The 21,546-nt window shown below is 38.1% G+C and overlaps 1 protein-coding gene across 1 annotated transcript in view; it reads left to right on the forward strand.

The window, feature by feature from the left end:
- The window catches only part of LOC150089854 (BTB/POZ domain-containing protein 7), a 360,234-nt gene that overhangs the window by 146,200 nt on the left and 192,488 nt on the right, over window positions 1-21,546 (forward strand). The window contains exon 5 of the mRNA XM_090390112.1: window positions 10,664-10,989. Coding sequence (XP_090246238.1) covers window positions 10,664-10,989 — 326 coding nt within the window. The remainder of the gene's footprint in view (window positions 1-10,663; window positions 10,990-21,546) is intronic.

Consider the following 21,546-nt stretch of genomic DNA (forward strand, 5'->3'; position numbering starts at 1 on the left):
GTAGTTATGTCTTTAAGTAAATCCCGCATCAATATATATGATCACCGGATCTCATGGTTCTTTTATCTGGAGATTCTTAAAATTTGAAGAGTCACTGCTGATAATCAAATCAAGAATATTGCTTAATTTTGTAGCCTCTGTAACATGCAAGTGTAGAAAACAGTCATCCACTAAATCCAGAAAAGTTTTACTATTGTGCAATTGATAAACTCATAAGTTTCTGTCAATATCTGCTAAGTTTAAATCCACCATTATAAGATATTCAGATTTGCTGGCCCACTCTGTCTGTATAGTTGTTCATTATAATCATTATGGTCTTTTGGCCTGTAATATAATCTACTCTCGTTTTTGTTTTCTTAGTGCTTTTGTTACACCATACTTATTCGGCATTATCCTGGCATTCTACATCAGCTGGGTGCACTGCTATAGATTCTGTGTGCTTCTTAACCTAGAGCAGCGGTCCCCAACCGGGGGTTCGAGAAAGTTTCCAGTAGGTTCACACTAAAAATTCTGTAATATGTTCGGCTGTGGAAAAAGGGTTATAAAAAATTATAACTAATAATAAACAAAGATAGAATAAATTAAATAAAAAGTAAAGAATTGCCAATGAAAGAAACCACATCTCTCACAATTCCTTATATTTAGTCTACTACCTTACAGTATATCGTGTAAAATAAATTTGTTTTCCATACTAATTTTTTTTCATTCTCAAAGTCCATTGTTATGTATAGGTACTTAATAATAATTTTATGTTATTATGCAATATCGCTTATAAAAATGTAGTACTGGAAACATTTTATAATAAAAATTCGGAACTATTATACAATTTCAGATAATATAGGCTTAGTGGTTCGTAATAAAAATATTATGTTGAAAGGGGTTCACGAGTCAAAAAAAGGTTGGGAACCGCTGACTAAGAGCATAATGCCATACAGGGCCTGATTTCTCCCTACACGGCCAAGTAGTAAAGATTGCAGTTTTTTTTTATCTTAATGCAGGTTGAAAATTGTTAACATTATAACATTGCAAAAAATTTTAATCATTTATATTTTCCCCATCGCCAAAAAGCAACTTTCATTTCTGATTTAACCAAACAATCTGCCTCAATTAATTGCTTTGGCTGTCAATTCATTCCAGTGATTTACAGCATGCTGCCTGAAAGTAAACTTCATGAGATTCAGCCTTCTATTGCTCACCAAAATTTTATGGATTTGTGTCCCTATAGCTTGCTCATTCATTTTACTGATTCCCTTTGTAGCCTTTTATACTTCTGTCAGGTACACTCATTTATATGTTCAGTTGCCAAACTAGTTAACGTTAATTGTTAACATTCATAATGATAATACTTTTGGCTTATGTCAGATTACATTTAAAACCGTTAAAAAAGAGTATTAATTTTGTAATTAAGTTCTCAGTTCTTTTTTGTTTTGTCTTTAGTTCCCATAGATCCCAAATGGATTTAGTTTTCCTTTATGCTGACCCCAGGTACCAAACATTTTGTATGGCTAAGCAGTATTTTTCTGCATAAATTGAGTAGCTTAGAAGACTTAGCAATTTGAAAGACTACAGTTAGAGCCTCCAAGCAATCCAGCCTTTTCTTTTGATATCTAGTGCTTATTAAATTTATTTATTTGATAGCAGCTCATCTTTAAAAAAGTATTTGAAAGATGAGCAAGGAAGGAAAGAAGGCTACCTTTCTTTATTTTTTATTAGTGTGGTTACTAAACTAGTAACATTTCTGATCTTTGCTCAGGCACGTTGGCACTACTCTGCCCTCCAGTGATGGGGATTAGTCACTTGGGTAAACAAGAATCATTCAGCTTTAAAAGGAGTTTCAGTGGATCTGGCCTCTATGGACATTGACATATTCCTCTCATTAGAGCCTCCATACTCAAGAATTGATACCAGTATTTAGAGAACATGTATTTAGAAATATGAAATCAGGACATATCAACTTTTCTCGTGAAAACCTATAGGCAGGCTATCACCATTCCTATTTGTTTAGGGCAATAGCCTCAGGTTACGAAGAAGTTAACTGATGTATAGGTTTGTGCTATAGCATTATGTAGCCAACTACTAAGTAGTTACAAAATTGCCGCCGACCTGGCTAGCCGGGTGGGTAAAGTGCCTACCTGACAACCCAAAGGTCGCGGGTTCGAATCCCGCCCCGGGCTTGGATCAAAGTACTGCAAAAACCTTGGGAGGTGCATTATGCCCACAGAAGCCGATGCGCCAACAATTACACAAAAAAAAAAAAAAAAATTGCCATCATTTAAGTATATCTATATCTTTCTCGGGCGCCTCCGTGGGCAGGAGCAGCAGTGCGTAGCACACGTTTCTTGATTAGACTGGGGTTCGAGCCCGTGACCACCAAATACGGAGGATGCGGAAAGGTCAGGGAATGACCACCACATATCCCCGGAGCAATATGGCCTTAGTTGCTAATGCTCCTAAAAACCATATAACAACATAAGTATATCTCATATTGTGAATGCATTCACAACGAGTTGCCATGATATTGCACTACGTCGAACAAGTAATGCTTCTCCAATAGAGAAGACTACTGTTACTTATTCTTGGCGGAGACCACCACCCAGATGGCACCATTTCTGAGCTTATTGGCTCTTCATTATTTGGCCTATAATATAATCCTATTGTCATCTTTGTTTTCCTAGTGCTTTCGTTACACCATACTTATTCAGCATTATCCTGCATTCTACATCAGCTGGGTGCATCAGTGCACACAGAATCTACATCGGTGCTGTAGATTCTGTGTGCTCCTTAACCATCATTCTTAATACAAAAATATCTACAGTCTTTGGTCTTTGCTGATCCCCAAAAAATGCTGAAATGCTTTTCAGAATTTTTTGGGATCTTTTTCTCTAGCGATCTTTTAACTGAAACTAAAAAAATTAAGAGTCTGAGCAAATATTGAAGTTAATGACCTTTTTTTTTTTTTTATGAAAATCCCAAACACGAGAGGTATTCGAACCTATAGTACTTAGTACCGTGCTTGGGTTGGAGGTTGAGAAGACGAGTCAAGATATTTGTTGACATTAGACTTAAACTTCTGTAGACTATAATTTTCAGGAAATACGTATGAAGGAAGGTTATTCCAAAAAAAGGCAGTTGAATGAATAAATGAGGAAGATGGTTCTGTGAGTTTGAAGTTGGACAGTAAATGGATGTTGGCTGGTGGCGCCACGTATTCGGACTGTTTTCAAAGAGAGCGGGAATTATAGAAGCCAATTCAGAAGAACTGTGCCAATGGAGGTATCTTTAGAAAAGGCATGCAGCAGAAACAGTACATCTTGAGACAGCAAGTGGAGAGACTGAGTTAAAGATAAGTCATTAATTAACCTAACTGCCTTCTTCTGAATGGAATCTAGAAGCCTGAGAGAGGTTTTGGGGGCACTACCCCAGATGTGAGGACAATATTCCATGTTAGGGTGGATTTGTGATTTGTACAGAGTGAACAGCTGTTTGGAAGAAAAGTAATGCTGAGAACAAAAGAGCAAACTAAGTTTTTTAGATGCAGAGGAAGCAATACTTGTAATGTACTTGTGCCAAGAGAGATTAGAAGTCAGGGTAATCCCTAAAAGAGATATATCAACTTGCCTAGAAATCGGAGTGTTACCAAAGATAAGCATAGGAGCAGAAGAATCCTTTTTGCGAGATATAAGACAAGACTGAGTTTCAGATGGATTGAAATCAACCAAGTTGTCTTTGCCCCACTAGAGAATTATTTGGAGTTCGGCATTTCAGGAATTGGTAGCGAATATTCGAGACGTTGAAGCTGATTGGACAGGGAAACGTTTCTCAAAATGGAAAGTGGAATGCAATGTGCCATCATTGGCAAAACTATGGATAGGATTTCCAGTCAATGGAAGAAGGTCAGAGAAAACTGGATAACAAATTACAAAAAACAGTTGGCAAACCATAAGATGGAAGCTTGTTTATAAGACCTTTATGCCAAACACGATCGAAAGCCTTTGAGATGTCAAGAAAAATTGCTTGTTTCACAAAACCTTTCCATTGAATTAGTCCCTAAATGGGTAACATAAGCCAGAATATCACCAGTGGATCGACACTGACAGAATCCATACTGGTGATAGTTGATCAGATGGAAAGTTTCTAGGTAGTTTAAGAATTGGCGGTTAATTGATTTCTCCATTACTTTAGAAAGAGTAGAAGTAATTGCAATGGGACGATAAATGGATGGGAGGGATTTGTCACCCTTTTTAGGAACTGGCTGGATATGAGCAAATTTCCAAGAAGAAGGAAAAACACCTTTGGAATAAGAAAGTGAAAAAAGGCAGCAAAGAATACGAGTAAGTTCAGGAGCACAGGTTTTGAGAACAAGTGGAGAAATACCGTCGGGACCTGGAGCTTTCCTAGCATCAAGATTCGTCAAAATCTTTCTGACATCCTTTTGATGGAAGACCATAGGAGGCATTGACTGGAGTGTGCTAGGAATGGTGGGAGGTATTTTACCAAGATCATTAATAAGGGAGTTGGAAGAAAAATGGGATGCTAGCAGGTCAGTTTTTATCCTTGGCCACAGTGACAACAGAACCATCTGGTTTTGACAGAGGTGGGAGCAGAGATGGGCAAAAGTTGCGGCCAATAGCTTTGGCAAGAGACCAGAATACTCGGCTACCATTCGGGTAAGAAGCAAGTTTACTTCCTTTAATCTGTTCAAAATCTAGTTTGGATTGATTAACTGCTTTACAATTGTTGCGAGCTTTGGTGTAGGCAGAAAATTAAACTAAAGAATTGGAAATAAGCCAGTTACGATATACAACATTCTTCTCTTGAACAGCCCTAGCACATTTATTGGAAAACCAAGGTTTAGTTAAGGGACGAGATTTTAAAGTGGAGTGTGAAATAAAGGATTCCATTCCTACGAGAATATTTTCACTGACACAATCTGAGCAAACATTGACATCAGAAGTTTTGAAACAGTAATCCAACCAAGGAAAAGAAGAAAAGAAATATCACAGATGATCCCATTTTGCATTCTTGTAATGCCAAACAATACGAGGTTGGGAATAGCCATGAGATAAAGGCTCCATTGGAGAAGAGACCATCACCAAGTTGTGATCTGAGGTGCCTAAAGGACCACTCACTTTGACCGTGTACTTAGAAGGGTTGTTTGCGCGAAAAAGATCAAGCGTGTTGGCTGTATGGTTAGGATTATCCAGTATTCGTGTAGGTAAATGAGCAATATGTGCAAGGCCATTAGTAATTGGAAAAGCCTCAGCATCTCGACCAGCTGGGTCGGTATGGCTTAAAAATGGACGCCAGCTGGAGTTGTGAACATTAAAATCACCAAGGAAAATTTCCTCACTGTTAGAAAAGTTGGACTGGAGAAAGTCGAGTTTCAAAGAGAGGAAGTCAAAGAGATCCAAGTGATTAGTGGAGTTGGGAGAACGGTAGAGACAACAGATAAATTTAACACGATGAGGTAGAGAGAATTTAAGCCAGAGAAGATCGAAAAGAGGAGATTCCAAATTAGCAAGTCTCTGACAGTTAATATTGGAATGGACATATGCACAAGAACCACCTTTGAGGCAAAAGGAATCATACAGCGAGTAATTTGGGCAATTGAGATGAGCAGTAGTTGAATCAACCGATAACTGAGATTCTTTCAGAAAAAGTACATGGGGTTTGGCAGACTGCAAGTGGAAATGGGCGTTACTGAGATTAGAATTGAGACCACGTATATTTGTGAAATGAACTAGGAAGTGTTTGGGAAGGTTAGATCTTTTTGCAGATAAGCTTACTCTATTAGTTTGACAATTTATTGTTTATTTAATAGTAAGAAAAAAGTGGTGGGTTAACAGTGAGAAAAAGTGCTGTATGAAGTAATGAAATTTTTGGATATGGCATACACATGGTAAGAATATACCCAGATCCTTGACATAACGTGGCCTCGACAATGCCCCCAGTATTCATACTACTGGCAGAATAGTAGCAAGATTATACACTAGCTGATGCGGAAGCCTCCTGAAGAGTTACCAATAGGTTCTGTCTGGTGTAATAACTAGCAGCCGGTCTGCGAACACCGTTTTAGAGCTGTACCCTCGAAATGTAAGGAAGATTGGATCTCACTGTGATGTTCATCCTAACCTTAAAAGTCATCAGTCATGCTGCATGATGGAAGAGATAGGGAAGGGTTGATCGGAGCTTAGCTCTGGAGACTAAACATGGGTTCCACCACTTCAAGCCTCCAATAAGCAGTGTGGTGGTATTTCACCGGTTGATGAGTCATCTACCACCTAGTATTGCCTGGTAACACAGAGGGGTGGCATTCCTCCATGTGGTGTGGGCGCTACACCTTGACCCCTGCTTACGTTGTTCACACCTGGGTGGTCACCCACAGTGTGCTTGTGCATGGAGGTTATATCCAGGATTACTAACAGTCCCACCATTGTGAAGGTGCAAGCAGAGGATTGGCTGTCACAGCCCGTCCGGACTTTGCTGAAATTGTGTCCACTTGACTTGAATGTCACCCGAATATCAGTTCCATCAAGATTTTAGACGCCCAGGTAGCAAGTACAGCTTGTCTGTCATATCTGAGAGAATGTATGTGACAACCTGAAAGACCAAACCTTTAATGGAATATCAGTAAGTCATCCCCCATAATACTTTGAACATCTCCAAGAGTGTCATTTCTGAATGGGATCTGCTTAGCTTGACTGAATAGTAAATGACCAAAGAACTTCATGAACAATAGGTGAAATAGGAAGAAGAGGGAGTCGGATAGGAAGGTGATCCCCCATTTTAAGTGGGGCATGCCCATGCTCCACGACATGGGGAGGCGAGGAGAGAGAAAAAAAAAAAAATAAATAAAATATAAAATATGGGTAGGAGAGGAGAAGAGCAAATACCCCCTCCCCGAAAAAAAAAAAAAAAAAAACCGCACAAGGGAGTGCAGTTTTGGGTCGACAGTAGGCCAACCAAATCATCCTAGTCTGGACTTTCTGTTGTAAGCTGAGTTTTTTTTTTTTTTTTTACTTGTTTGACCTCCTGCATTCTTTCTAGTCGGGTTGCCTTTGGTATATTTCTATCATTGTTTTCCTTCTAGAAAATAGATCCTGGGCATATTGACTGAGTGCCTTGTAGTCCTCCTGAGTGTCTAACAGTCTGAGTTCTTGGTTGTCTGGGATATATTGGATTGCCATTATTAGGCGTAGTCGTAGGTCATCATACAAATCACACTCAAACATTAAGTGTGTCCAGGACTCTGGGTTGCCACAGGGACAGTCCGCGTTATTTATGATGCCACGTTGGTGAAGTTTAGCTTTAAACGGGCCATGCCCTGTAAGGAGGAAGGTGGTATTTCGACCAGGGTGAAACCACGCTGGCACCTTAGGGTACAGCTTGGTGACAGTGGGGAGGAATCTTCTGGTCACTGCACCTTTTTCTGTGTTGCTCCATCTCCTCTGCCAAATCTGGATGAGGTGGTCGACGATTCTTCTCTTCTCATAATTGCGGTCATTAGTGATGTCAGTGGTGAGGTCATACATTGTAGCCGATATGTTTCTGGCAAGATGGTAGAGCAGACCATGGGGCAGAACTCCTACCAGGACTTGGAGGGCAGCCGTGCTAGTCGTTCTAGTTGCTCTCGACATAGTAAGGAGGATGGTCCTCTGAATGGTTTCGAGGATCCGTTTATTCACTTCTAGTGCCGCCCTCGTGTTGCCTTCATCCCTGCCATCACATTTGCAAAAGACGTGGTAGAGATTACAATTATTCAGTAAGGGATGCCAAGTGTCCAGAATACTTAAAAATGTGATGGCAGGGATGAAGAGGCTTTATAGTACAGAGACAGGGTAGTACAGTGTAGAGACAGGCTAGAGTCACTCGCAGGGATTGCCCTGCGAGTGACTCTAGCGATGAGGGCCGCGCATCTTCTTATCTTTTGTTTAATATATTCTAGGTGTGGCTTGAAATTTACTTTTCTGTCCAGGTATATTTTAGATAGCGATAGATCTATCTAGGATTGATATTACCCAGATTTCGTAAGTTTACGATTGTAAGCAAGTGTTTCCGTTGTTTGGGGTATGGCCACTCGGCACAATTTTGTTCGCATAAGGCAGTTTCTTATGGACACTGTGCAGAGGGTGGTCATGTCTACAGAGATTGACTCCATAAAGAAGACTCTCCAGAATGTATCAACTGCAAAAGACGTGGTAGAGATTACAATTATTCAGTAAGGGATGCCAAGTGTCCAGAATACTTAAAAGCAGTACAACTTACGGACAGCAGAACCAAACATGAGTGATAATGGTTCAAATTCATTGACAGCGTTGGCCGATAAGAATCCAAATTTAGGTAATATTATATATGAGGGGATAAAAGTTCTTTCTACACCTTTCATAAATTTTTACATTGCATCAGTTTACTGTCTGCCTAGTGAAGACATACAATTGACTCTCCATTGTTTGGACAATATATGTACTAATTTCGCTTCTAAAAATCTTATAATAACAGCGGATCTAAATGCCAAATCCAACTTCTGGCACAGCCGTTTTACCGACCCTAGAGGATTAGCTTTTGAGGATTTACTTTCATCCTACAACTTAAGTGTGCAAAACTTGCCTGACAAGCCATTCACATTCTCTACTGTGAATGGCGAATCAAACATAGTTGTCACTCTTACCACGATTAAAATAGATGAAATTCTAACTGACTGGGATGTTATTCCAAGCCTTGTGAATAGCGACCACCACGCTATTGTATTTGGTTTGAAGCCTCGACAGCAATATCTCAATGAATACCATTAAATGGAACAAATTCAGAGATTACCTTCTCACTATTTTCTCTGCAGATGTTGTAGATAGTTTAAATGCTATGATGGCAGTGGAATTTACAAATTTCGTCCAGACCCACCTGTATTTGGCAATGGAGTACTCAGCCAAAAGAAAGCAGACAAGAAGAACTTCTGTTCCTTGGTGGTCTTCAGACTTAAGTAATCTGCGAAAGCAAGTTCAGTAGGCTAGAAAAGAATTCCAGCGACATAGGCATCTTTCTGCCGAGGATGTTCGGACCTTCAGGGAAGCTTACAGTACTCTAAAGAAAAACTATTAAAAGGCAATTTCCAACTCAAAAGAAAGTTGTTGGAAAAATTTTGTAATGGATATAGGAAATAAAGAACCGCAGGGCTTGCTTTACTGGATATTAAGGAACAATATGGCTTGCGGAGATGTTTATAACACAGTTAAAGTAGATGGTCAAGAGGCTCAAGACTGGATGTCTATGGATTCCATAATTAACAACCTATTCCCCAAAGATATATCGAATCTAGATTCACCTGAACAAATGCAAATACATCATGATAATGAAAAGTATGAAGGACCATCAGACATTGAACCCTTTTCACTCCTGGATTTGGGCTCTGCCATGGCAAAGCTCAATGGTAAGAAATGCCCTGGTATTGACTGAGAACACAGTCATAGTTAAATTTTTTGAATTTTTCCCACACATTCTTTTAAATTTGATGAATAAGTGTTTACTAGAAGGAATATTTCCTCGTCAATGGAAAATAGCTCTACTAATATACTGCACAACCCTGAGAAATTAATATCAGATCCACGGGCCTACAGACCTATTTCGCTTTTAGCAAACCTGGGGAAATTGTTTGAGCAAACGTTAGCCTCAAGAATCCAAAAAATGCTAGAAGATCATCAGTTATGTTCAGAAGCACAATACAGCTTCAAGAAAGGACGGTTGACTGAAGATGCTATAAATTTTCTGACCAGCTATGTGTACAACTCACCTGATAAATACGTACTCGCTGTGTTTGTGGACTTTCAGGGCACGTTTGACACTTTATGGTGGGAAAGTGCCCTCAGGAGCTTGAGATCCGCAGTGTGATGCATATATCTACAGTGTTATGCAATCATACTTTAGCGACAGACATATGGCAAAACATCTTACGTACTGGGCTCAGATTTCAAGAGGATGCCCCCAAGGATCAGTGTTGGAACCTCTCCTCTGGAACGCTGTGCTGGATCAATGATTAATGCGGAACACAATGGTATCAGTAAGATAGCCGATGCGGATGATTTGGTGATCGTTGCTGATGGAAACAAAAGGAGAACTATTGTATATTTCTATTCTATTGTATATATTGTATATTTCCTATTGGTCACTATTGTATATTTCCCCATATACAATAGTGACCGACATACTGTGTTTGCCTCATTTCCCCATAAACATCTCTCACTATTGCTGATCTCTAGCAGGTACACCACCTACGGCCAAAATTTTTACTTTCCTCAAATGGATACAATGCAGTCTAAACTTCAACCACATTCATAGATAAAACCATGTATTTATTTCAAGGCCATATTTCACCTAACATTACATTAGGTGCATTATGGCTTTGTTGCCCTTGTGCATAAAGCCCATAAACAAACAAACAAACAAACAAACAACAAACTTGCATTTACAATCATACTACAAGCTTCTCAAAAGGCCTACATCATAGTTATAGTTGTCTGATATGCGCTTGAGTAGGACACAACCAGTTAACAACAGAAGGGTATTCTGATATTAAAAGTAGTGCAGTATATATTTATATGCCAGCTTTAGATTTTTTTATACCCACAAAATATAGTTATTTTAAATTTTCATTTTTGCTTTGCTTACCCAGAACCAAACATTGTTAGTCACACTGCCCATAGTGTGAGTAGACGAGGTCTTCGAAAGAAAGATCTTAGTGATGTTGAACTGAGGGAGTTAATCTCAGACTTTCTTTGCCATGTAAGAATTGATCACGTCCTTCCTCCTGACAGTGAAGTGCTAGTTTCTGCTATCCGCCGGGGATTAATCAGCACTCCTCCTAGTTATATGTTGGGTGATGACTCTTGTATTGGTCATGGGTCTAATCTTCACCCTCATGCGTGGATCCCAGGAAGAGGGAATCAGGGTTTATTTTTGAAGCCTCGTCTCTTTACGCCCTATGTAGAAGAAGCAAAGGTGAGTTATATTTTTAGGTTATCAGTTCTTGCCAATATTGTTCTTTAGTTTTTATTGTGTATTGCTATTGTATTGTTTATATATAGTCATTTGCACATATAATGAACACAATTTGCAAAGTTATGGTTTTTAAAACTACCATTCTGCTTTCTGTATTTTTTAGGTTCATCTATTTGCATGAACATTAACCATGTACAGTTCAAATCAATTAAATGTTGTTTTTTCTTGTGTCAATGTGATCATTTGAACTTAATTATGCGTGTGATGTCTGCATGCATATGGTTGTTACAGAATAATGAAATCAGTGGTTGGAAATAACACAGCGCTTCAGACTGCTTTACTGTCTCACCCCCATAGTTTGTTTTTCTTTTTTGCATAAAACAACAAAACTTTATTAAAATCAGAATTCTAGAAAAAAAAAAAAAAGTGTGAATTTCATATATATTTATTAATTGACAGCTGTAATAAACACCCGAGAATAGTATGCTGTAATTGCCCATTCGGTTAGCCATGTATAAAATGAAAAACCTGCAAACTTTCTTCTTCTGGGTTTTTCATTTTCAGTGGATGCATACGATACAACCCAGAGATGATACTCTCTCAGTTTAAGAAATAATAAGGTTTCTTAAGAGAACTTTAAAGTTTATTAACAACTAATACCATTTAAAATTTATTTAAAAAAATAAATAAATATACAGGATGACAAATTTTCTAAGTCGCGTTGCCAATGGAGTCTAGAAATAATAGCCTAAACTGTACTGTTCTGTTAATAAATTAGTAAAGGATAGTAATAGTAATAGTATTTACCATATAGTGCAAGGAAGCTTCAAGCTTTTGCTGCACTGGCAAAAAAAAAAAAAAAAAAAAAAAAAACATGTAGATAAAAATACAAATTATGCATTTCCCTCCTCATACAGATAACTATCCAGTTTACCTTTGAATTTATTCAAACTGCCAGCCTCAACCAGTGGTGTATTTGGGCCGGAATGCGATGGAACAATGTTCCGGTACATTTTTTCTAAATGTCATAATAGAAAATCATTAAATTTATACACCTAATATTATGATACAATGGCATAATCAAAGAGGAGGGAGAAATATCTATTTTACCCATTGCTACTAAAAATATATATTAATAGTCATCTTTAAAATTAATAGATTTCTTTAAAAATTTATTTAAAAACAAAAATATAAATTTTGCAATGAAACTTTAACATTTCTTACTAAAGTACAATATGTTAGATAAAGAGATCCAACGAATGAGATAAACTGTGATGCATGCGAACACTACATTTTGATTCACCATGAGCTGAATGCTAGAACTGGTTGTTCTATGAACTGTGAGTCTGAAGTCTGATTCAGTTACCGTACAATCGATGTGGCGTTATCATATAGTCTTCTGGAGAACGAGCATTCCGGTACTATTTTTTTTATGACGAGCATTCCAGTACCTATTTTTTTTACGACGAGAATTCCAGTACTATTTTTTTTTAGCAATACACCTTTGGCTTCAACTACCTGAAAGGGAAACTTGTTCCAGCAGCAGCAATCAATGACTTGCTGGCTAAAAGAATACTTCCTGCAATCTAATCTTAATACCTAATACCTAATCTTTCCCTTGTCATTTGAATTTACAGCACCTAGTTCTGGAATTCTTTATAACAGTAAAATTCCACATTCATTCTTTTTCCTAATCCCTCTCAGAGCTTTATAAACCTTAATCAGGTCACCTCTGAGATGCCTGGTTGCCAAGCTCTGTAGCTCAAATAATAATCAGGGTCTTCCTTATATGATCATCCTTTTGCTGATCTCACCATTCAAGTTGTCAATCTTTGGAGCCTTTCAAGAAGCTCAATGTCCATTTTCAGATAAGGTCTCCATACTTGAACACAGTATTCCAAATGTAGTCTTACAATTGCCTCCTTATCTCTACAGGATAACATTTCATGGATAATCATGGATAATATTCAATAGCACACCATGGGCTTCCCCGGCTGCCTGTTTATGCTGTTCAGAAACTTCGTATCTGCCCGTATCATAACTTGCAGATCCTTTTTTCTCCACTGGTTTTAATTCAACTCCACCAAGTGTAAAATTTATTTTGGAGTTGCTATTCCCCAAGCATAAGGCCTTGCATTTATTTACATTAAAACATAGCTGTCACTTCTCTGACCATCTTTAAAGTCTGTTCAAGTTATTCTGAAGTAGCACTGCTTGGCACTGATCAATAGACTCAATATTTACATTATCTGCAAATTTACATTATTTTGCTGATCTCACCATTCAAGTTGTCAATCTTTGGAGCCTTTCAAGAAGCTCAATGTCCATTTTCAGATAAGGTCTCCATACTTGAACACAGTATTCCAAATGTAGTCTTACAATTGCCTCCTTATCTCTACAGGATAACATTTCATGGATAATCATGGATAATATTCAATAGCACACCATGGGCTTCCCCGGCTGCCTGTTTATGCTGTTCAGAAACTTCGTATCTGCCCGTATCATAACTTGCAGATCCTTTTTTCTCCACTGGTTTTAATTCAACTCCACCAAGTGTAAAATTTATTTTGGAGTTGCTATTCCCCAAGCATAAGGCCTTGCATTTATTTACATTAAAACATAGCTGTCACTTCTCTGACCATCTTTAAAGTCTGTTCAAGTTATTCTGAAGTAGCACTGCTTGGCACTGATCAATAGACTCAATATTTACATTATCTGCAAATTTTGACATCATGCCTTTTATTCCTTTGTCAATGTCAGTTACAAAAATGAGAAACAACAGTGTTCCAAGCACCAAACCTTGGGGGAACCAATTCCTGACATTACACCAATCTGACCAATCTGAAGAATATTCATTAATCACAACTCTCTGCCTTCTGCCATGCAGCCACCCAGCAATCCATCTTAAAATCTTTCCAGTAATCCTAAGCTGTTCCAGCTTATATAGTAATCTCTCATGATGGACCATGTCAAATGCCTTGATAAAATCCAAATAAATTCTGTCAAAATTGTTCCTTACATCCAGATCTGTCAAAATAGCATACTAAGTTAGTTAAAAATGATTTTCCCCTTAACCCATGGTGTGTCCTTCAGAATGCCATATCTATCTAAATGTCCTTGTTTATACTCCGGCACAACCACCAGATCAGTCAAGTTTACAATAAATCAATCAATACAAATTGTTAATCGTATTTAGCAGTCACGGGCTCAAACCCCTGTCCACTCAAAGAGCGTGTGCTACTGCACTCGTGCTCCTGACCGCTTGGCTAAGTCAGGCCTCCTTGGTGTGTACTCTTAATCATTGCCTCTAAGATTTTTCCTACCACTGAAGTCAGACTAAGCAGTCTGACTTCAGTGGTAGTTACCAACTTCACTCTTAGAACCGCTTTTAGCACTTCTCCAATCCAAAGGAATCCCCCCCACCCCGGAGTCCAAAGATGCTCTTAAATAACCTCAATGGTTCAATACACTCCCTTGCACTCCACCTCAAAACTACAGGGTATATGCAATCCACTCTGGCAGCTTTACTTGCGTTTATGCTCAAAAGTTTTTTTGATAAACAATCATCTGTAATTATGAAATTACTAATTTCATATGGCCCAAACTCACTCGCACAGCCTCTTCTCAGCATGAAAGGACTTTCTTCAGTAAAGACTGATGCAAAGTACCTAATTCATCTGCAACATCCACTGGATTATCTGAAACATTCCCACACCCAGTGCACAAGGGTCCGATTTGATTAGCTTTCTTCTTTGTTGTATTCACATACATGAAAATTCCTTTTCCCCATTTTTTGCTCTCTTAGCCAATGCTTTCTCATATTATTATTATTATTATTAGCCATATGGTGCAAGGAAGCCTGAGGCTTATGCTGCACCGGTTAAAAAAAAATTCCCGAGTAACCCTGAGAGAGAGAGAGAGAGAGAGAGAGAGAGAGAGAGAGAGAGAGAGAGAGAGAGAGAGAGAGAGATTGATAGAAGTAGATTGAGACAAAAGGTAAAGGCCGCAAGGATAGAACTAATATCAACTTAAATTTCAAATTACCTTAATCTAATTTCACTTAACTTATGATTTATACCAGGAGTGGCCTACTTAATTTGTGATATGATCTACTTTTTTTCTTTCAAAATGTGCCACGATCTACCATCTCAAAAATTACATTGCACAAGGTGCACAAATCGAGGGATGGCTGCATATTTAAAATTGGTCGTGATCGACTGAAATTAAAGCCACGATCGACTCATTGGCCACCCCTGGTTTATACCATATTCAGTATAACATAAATATGGTCAGGCTGAACATAAAACTAACAGAAAGATAGTTTTGGTTGTTAATAATGGCATATATTGAGAGGCACTAACCCCATGACGCCGCCCCTCAATGCAAGCCCTATTTAATAATAACTGGTAAAATTTGGTATTTTAGATTTTGTATTTCGTAAATATGGAATTATGATTATTACCAGCTCCGCCTTATATATAGGAGCTGATAGGGTCCCTTGCATGTTGCAGACATTCACTGCCAATTCCGTATTTGAACCCTAATCTGTAATGATAGGTACCATTCCATGCCATATCTATTGAATTTGTGTATATATATATATATATATATATATATATATATATATATATATATATATTAATATATGAGTAATAAGGAAAGAAAGTTAATAATTGTAACAAACTGTAAATAATATTTATGGGTCAATGCACTTGTGGAGCAATTACGTATTACAACCATAATGTATATAAAATGTATAAAATTAATATTAAAGACAACAATATAGAAAGCAAATATGCAGCCTTGAGCTCTCTGAACTTATTTGTGGTACTATTACAAATCAAACTGTACCTGCTGTAGGCTCCAGTGCTTTTCATCGCTTTATAACTGTCCCATCCTATCTTTTTCTGCTCTATTTGATCAGTCAGCTCTGCAGTCATTCATTTGCTTTCCTTATCAATCACGATTATAATAGACCAGTGAGAGATGAATACAGAGATAATGTGATGAACGTCCAAACAGGTTGATGAAAGATAAAATAATGGATGGGATCTATCCAGTTATATTAAAGGAGGAAGAAGAGGAAGTCTTGTCTGACCAATTTGATTGGATACTATGATGTGGTCACAAAGGAACTGGATGCAAAAAATAATTTTGATATCATATACAGTAAACCCCTGCTATTCGCAGGAGTTATGTTCCTGAGAAATGCCGTGAATACTGAGTTATGGCTCCCATAGTAATAAAGGGGTTCCAAAATATGAATTATATAAGAAAAACTAGTCAAATTTTTGTCTGTGTGTATTATATATACCTTCATAATATGACTATGTACATAGACAGTACATAGTGAAATGCAAGCATATGGCATCAAAATGAAAATAAGAAACTATTTAATATTAAATCTAATATTTATTAGAAATTTCAAATAAATATTTCAAACCAGCGCCTTTACTAGCTAAAGAACTTATCCCGCCAGTTCTATCACCAGTTTCGCTAAAGCGTTGATAAAGGAGTTTTGCCTTTTCACGAATGGTGAGTGAACTTAACGGAATTTTATTTTGAGTTCGGTCTTCTATAAACAGATTTAAAGCTTTTTCCATTTTTTCTAATTTAACATTACGAGTTACAGAGCAAATTTTTGAAGCAATTAGCGCGTTTTCACAGACACTACGGCGGATTTTTTCTTCTGATTTCTTGATTTATCATACCGTTGACTCGTTGATTTTATGTTTTACCACTGAGGAGACACTTTCACCATTAGAAATTTTGTCTAATAATTCAATTTTATTCGCTACTGTCATCACCTTCTTTGATCTTTTCACATTTCCCTTGTTATTCGTAGCCATATTTTTATACGGGTTAGAAAGAACTTGTCCACAATAAAGTTATTTTCTTCCGTTAACACACTCGAAAAAGTCTGTTTTACCCTTCAAAACGGTAGATTTATCACTTTTGTAAGCATATCAATTTACAAAAAGATAAATTTATTCAATTTATAAGCATATAAATTAAAAGCAAACGACGAAACCTTCCATGACAAGCGCATAACACATATTGAACAAGGATTAGCGAGAAACATCAACGCTCGCAATTTTGTCACCCCTCTCCCCCCATCCACAGCGCTGTTTTGACTGGGAAAGATAATTTTAGCCCCGCCAATGTTTTTTTATGGCGGAAAATGTTCATGGCACTTTAAAATTCACATTTTTTTTTAGGTTTCATTTTATATTAAATCAGCGACCGCGTATTCGCGGTCAGATACCGCGAACAGCGGGGGTTTACTGTATTTGGATGATCCTATATCACATTCAACAGAATGTGATATAGGATCATCAAAACGTCTCCTTTTCTGAAGCTCTTGTCTCAATAACCAAAAAAAAAAAAATTTTGTCCATAAATCAAGCATTTTTACCAGCCTCATAATTGCATGGAAGTTGGTTAACAGAGCTTTGTGGAGTGTTTTTTTAGTTCTAGTTTTATGTTCTTATTAAAAACTGACTGATGAAAAGTGAATTTAACAAGTGCTATTTTTCAAATATATACAGAACTTGGTTACAATCCATATTTGTTCCACCACTGGCATATATACATGCTGATGATGCAAAAAAAATGGATTGTACTAATATTTTAACCATAAAACACTTATTAAAAATAGATAAATTACAAAATACATATCAAATTTCAGAATAAAAAAATTTGTTATATAGAAAACCCCATCCTTGAGCAGGGTAATATATGCTTTGTATGTATCACACAGCATATAGGTAGATTCTATACACTGTATTGTAGTAGTAGTGGCATGTGATGCAAGAAAGCAAGTATATGAGCTTATGCAGCATTAGCCAAAAAAAAAAATTACAAAACAATCCCCTCTAAATATTTGTCCACTTCCTCCTTAAATTTATTTAACCTATGAACTTCCACAATGACAGATGGAAGTTTGTTCCAGCAATTAACCATCCGCTGGCTGAAGACAAATTTCAACACAACTATTCTACATCTGTCCGTCCTCAATTTCAGTTTATGCCCCCTTAGGTTCGTAATCTGAACAAGTGGAAGGATCCCATTAGAATTCAGCGTGCTCAACCAATTCAAGGCCTTGTACACCTCAATCAGATCACCTCGCAGGTGCCTAGTCTCCACCTGCTGCAGTTTGCAGAACTTAAGCTTCTCCTGGTAAGGGGATCTTTTCATTCCCCTCACCAATCTCATTACCCTTCTCTGTACACGCTCAAGCAAATCTACATCCTTCCTAAAATGAGGCCTCCAGACCTGCACGCAGTACTCAAGGCATGCAAGTCTTGAGTTTTTTCCCGACCCACCTAACACTACCTCGATAGCATCAGCAAATATTCTTGCACCCTTTCTATTTAAGTGTATCCCATCCCTGTAGAAGCAGTCTCTCCTATTAACAAGCACAGACCAGGCTGAAAAAAATTTTTCCCTTTGAGCCTTGCACATTTCCTCCAGGGCTGAATTTTTTTTTTATGTAAACCCCAAACACGAGAGGTATTAGAACCTATAGTATTTAGTACCATGCTTGGGTTGGAGGTTGAGAAGACAAAAGAAGATATTTGTTGACATTGGACTTGAACTTCTGTAGACTGTAATTTTCAGGAAATACGTTTGAAGGAAGGTTGTTCAGTAAATGGATGTTGGCTGGTGGCGGCATGTGTTCGAACTATTTTGAAAGAGAGAGCTGGAATTATAGAAGCCAATTCAGAAGAACAGTGCCCATGGGAGTATCTGTAAAGAGCATGCAACAGAAACAGTATATCTGTGAGACAGCGAGTGGAGAGACTCTGTTAGAGATGAATCATTAATTAACCTAACTGCCCTCTTCTGAATGGAATCAGGAAGCCTGAGAGAGGTTTTGGGAGCACCACCCCAGTTGTGGGAGCAGCTGTTTGGAAGAAAAGTAACGCAGACAGCGAAAGAAAAAACCAAGTTTTTTAGATGCAGAGGTAGCAATATTTGTAATGTGCTTCTGCCAAGAGAGAGAGAGAGAGAGAGAGAGATTAGACTTCAGGGTAATCCCCGAAAGAGATATATCATTTTGCCTAGAAATCGGAGTGTCACCAAAGATAAGCATAGGAGCAGAAGAATCTTTTTTTGGGAGATATAAGACAAGACTGAGTTTTAATCAATGAAGATCGGCATTTAAGGAATTGGTAGCAGATTTTCGAGAAGTTGAAGCTGATTGAGCAGGGCAAGGTTTCTCAAAATGGAAAGTAGAATGCAATGTGCTATAATCGGCGGAACTATGGACAGGATTTCCAGTCAGTGGAAGAAGGTCATTAATATATAAGAGGAAAAGAGTGAGGGAATACAAGAGGAGAAGAGTGAGGGAAAGAACTGAACCTCGGGGGACACCAGCATTAGTGGAGAAGTTAGAAAACAGAGAGCCATCTACCATTACACTCAGTGAGCGATCAGAGAGAAAACTGGATAACCAATTACTAAAAACAGTTGGCAAACCATAAGATGGAAGCTTGTTTAGAAGGCCTTTATGCCAAACACAGTCAAAAGCCTTTGAGATGTCAAGAGCAACTACTTGTGTTTCACCGAACCTTTCCATTGAATAGTCCCTAAATGGGTAACATAAGCCAGAATATCACCAGTGGATCGACACTGACAGAATCCATACTGGTGATAGTTGATCAGATGGAAAGTTTCTAGGTAGTTTAAGAATTGGCGGTTAATTGATTTCTCCATTACTTTAGAAAGAGTAGAAGTAATTGCAATGGGACGATAAATGGATGGGAGGGATTTGTCACCCTTTTTAGGAACTGGCTGGATATGAGCAAATTTCCAAGAAGAAGGAAAAACACCTTTGGAATAAGAAAGTGAAAAAAGGCAGCAAAGAATACGAGTAAGTTCAGGAGCATAGGTTTTGAGAACAAGTGGACAAATACCATCGGGACCTGGAGCTTTCCTAGCATCAAGATTTGTCAAAATCCTTCTGACATTTTTTTGACGGAAGACCACAGGAGGCATTGAATGGAGCCTGTTGTGAATGGTGGCAGGTGTTTTACCAAGTTCATTAATACATGAGTTGGAAGAAAAATGGGATGCTAGCAGGTCAGCTTTATCCTTGGCTGAATTGACAACAGAACCATCTGGTTTGGACAGAGGTGGGAGCAGAGATGGGCAAAAGTTGCGGCCAATAGCTTTGGCAAGAGACCAGAATGCTCAGCTACCATTAGGGCAAGAAGCAAGTTTTCTACTCCTAGCCTGTTCAAACTCTAGTTTGGACTGATTAATAACTGCTTTACAATTTTGCGAGCTTTGGTGTAGGCAGAAAATGAAACTGAAGAATTAGAAACAAGCCAATTACGATATGCAACATTCTTCTCTTGAACGCCATAGCACATTTATTGGAAAACCAAGGTTTAGATAAAGGACGAGATTTTAAAGTGGAGTGGGGGATAAAGGATTCCATTCCAGCAAGAATAATTTCACTGACACGATCTGAGCAAACGTTGACACCAGAAGTTTTGAAACAGTAATCCAACCAAGGAAAAGAAGAAAAGAAATATCGCAGATGATCCCATTTTGCATTCTTGTAATGCCAACAACACGAGGTTGGGAATAGCCATGAGATAAAGGCTCCTTTGGAGAAGAGACAATCACCAAATTGTGATCTGGGGTACCTAAAGGACCACTCACTTCGACCGTGTACTTAGAAGGCTTGTTTGTGAGAAAAAGATCAAGCGTGTTGGCTGTATGATTAGGATTGTCCGGTATTCTTTTAGGTAAATGAACAATCTGTGCAAGGTCATTAGTAATTGCAAAAGCCTCAGCATCTCGACCAGCTGGGTCGGTGTGACTAGAAAATGTAAGCCAGCTGAAGTTGGTAACATTAAAATCACCAAGGAAAATTACCTCACTGTTAGGAAAGTTGGACTGGCGAAAGTCAAGTTGCAAAGAGAGGAAGTCGAAGAGCTCAAAGTGATTAGTGGAGTTGGGAAAATGGTAGAGACAACAGATGAATTTGACAAAATGAGGTAGAGAGATTTTAAGCCAGAGAAGCTCAAAGAGAGAAGATTCCAAATTGCCAAGTTTCTCACATGGAATATCAGAAAGGACATATGCACAAGTACCACCTTTGAGATGAAAGGAATCGTACAGTGAATAATTTGGGCATCTGAGATGAGCAGTAGTTGAATCAACCGATAACTGAGATTCTGTCAGAAAAAGTACATGGGGGGTTTGGCAGACTGCAAGTGGAAATGGACATTATTGAGATTAGAATTGAGACTATGTTTATTTGTGAAATTAATTATGAAGTGCTTGGGAGGTTTAGATCTTATTGAAGATAAGCTTGCTCTATTAGTTTGACAAATCATGGTGTATTGAATAGTAAGAAAAAGTGGGTGGGACATGCTGTTTGAAGTAATGAAATTTTTGGATATGGCGTACCCATGGTAAGAATATACCCAGATCCTTGACATAATGTGGCCTCGAGAATGCTCCCCGCATACACACTACTCGGACTCCCTCCAGTCACTATCTGGCAGAGTAGAGGTAACAGGATTATACACTAGCTGATCC

Source organism: Mastigoproctus giganteus, chromosome 2 (assembly GCF_048544385.1).
Source record: "Mastigoproctus giganteus isolate SK-2022 chromosome 2, ASM4854438v1, whole genome shotgun sequence".
Classification (NCBI taxonomy): domain Eukaryota; kingdom Metazoa; phylum Arthropoda; class Arachnida; order Uropygi; family Thelyphonidae; genus Mastigoproctus; species Mastigoproctus giganteus.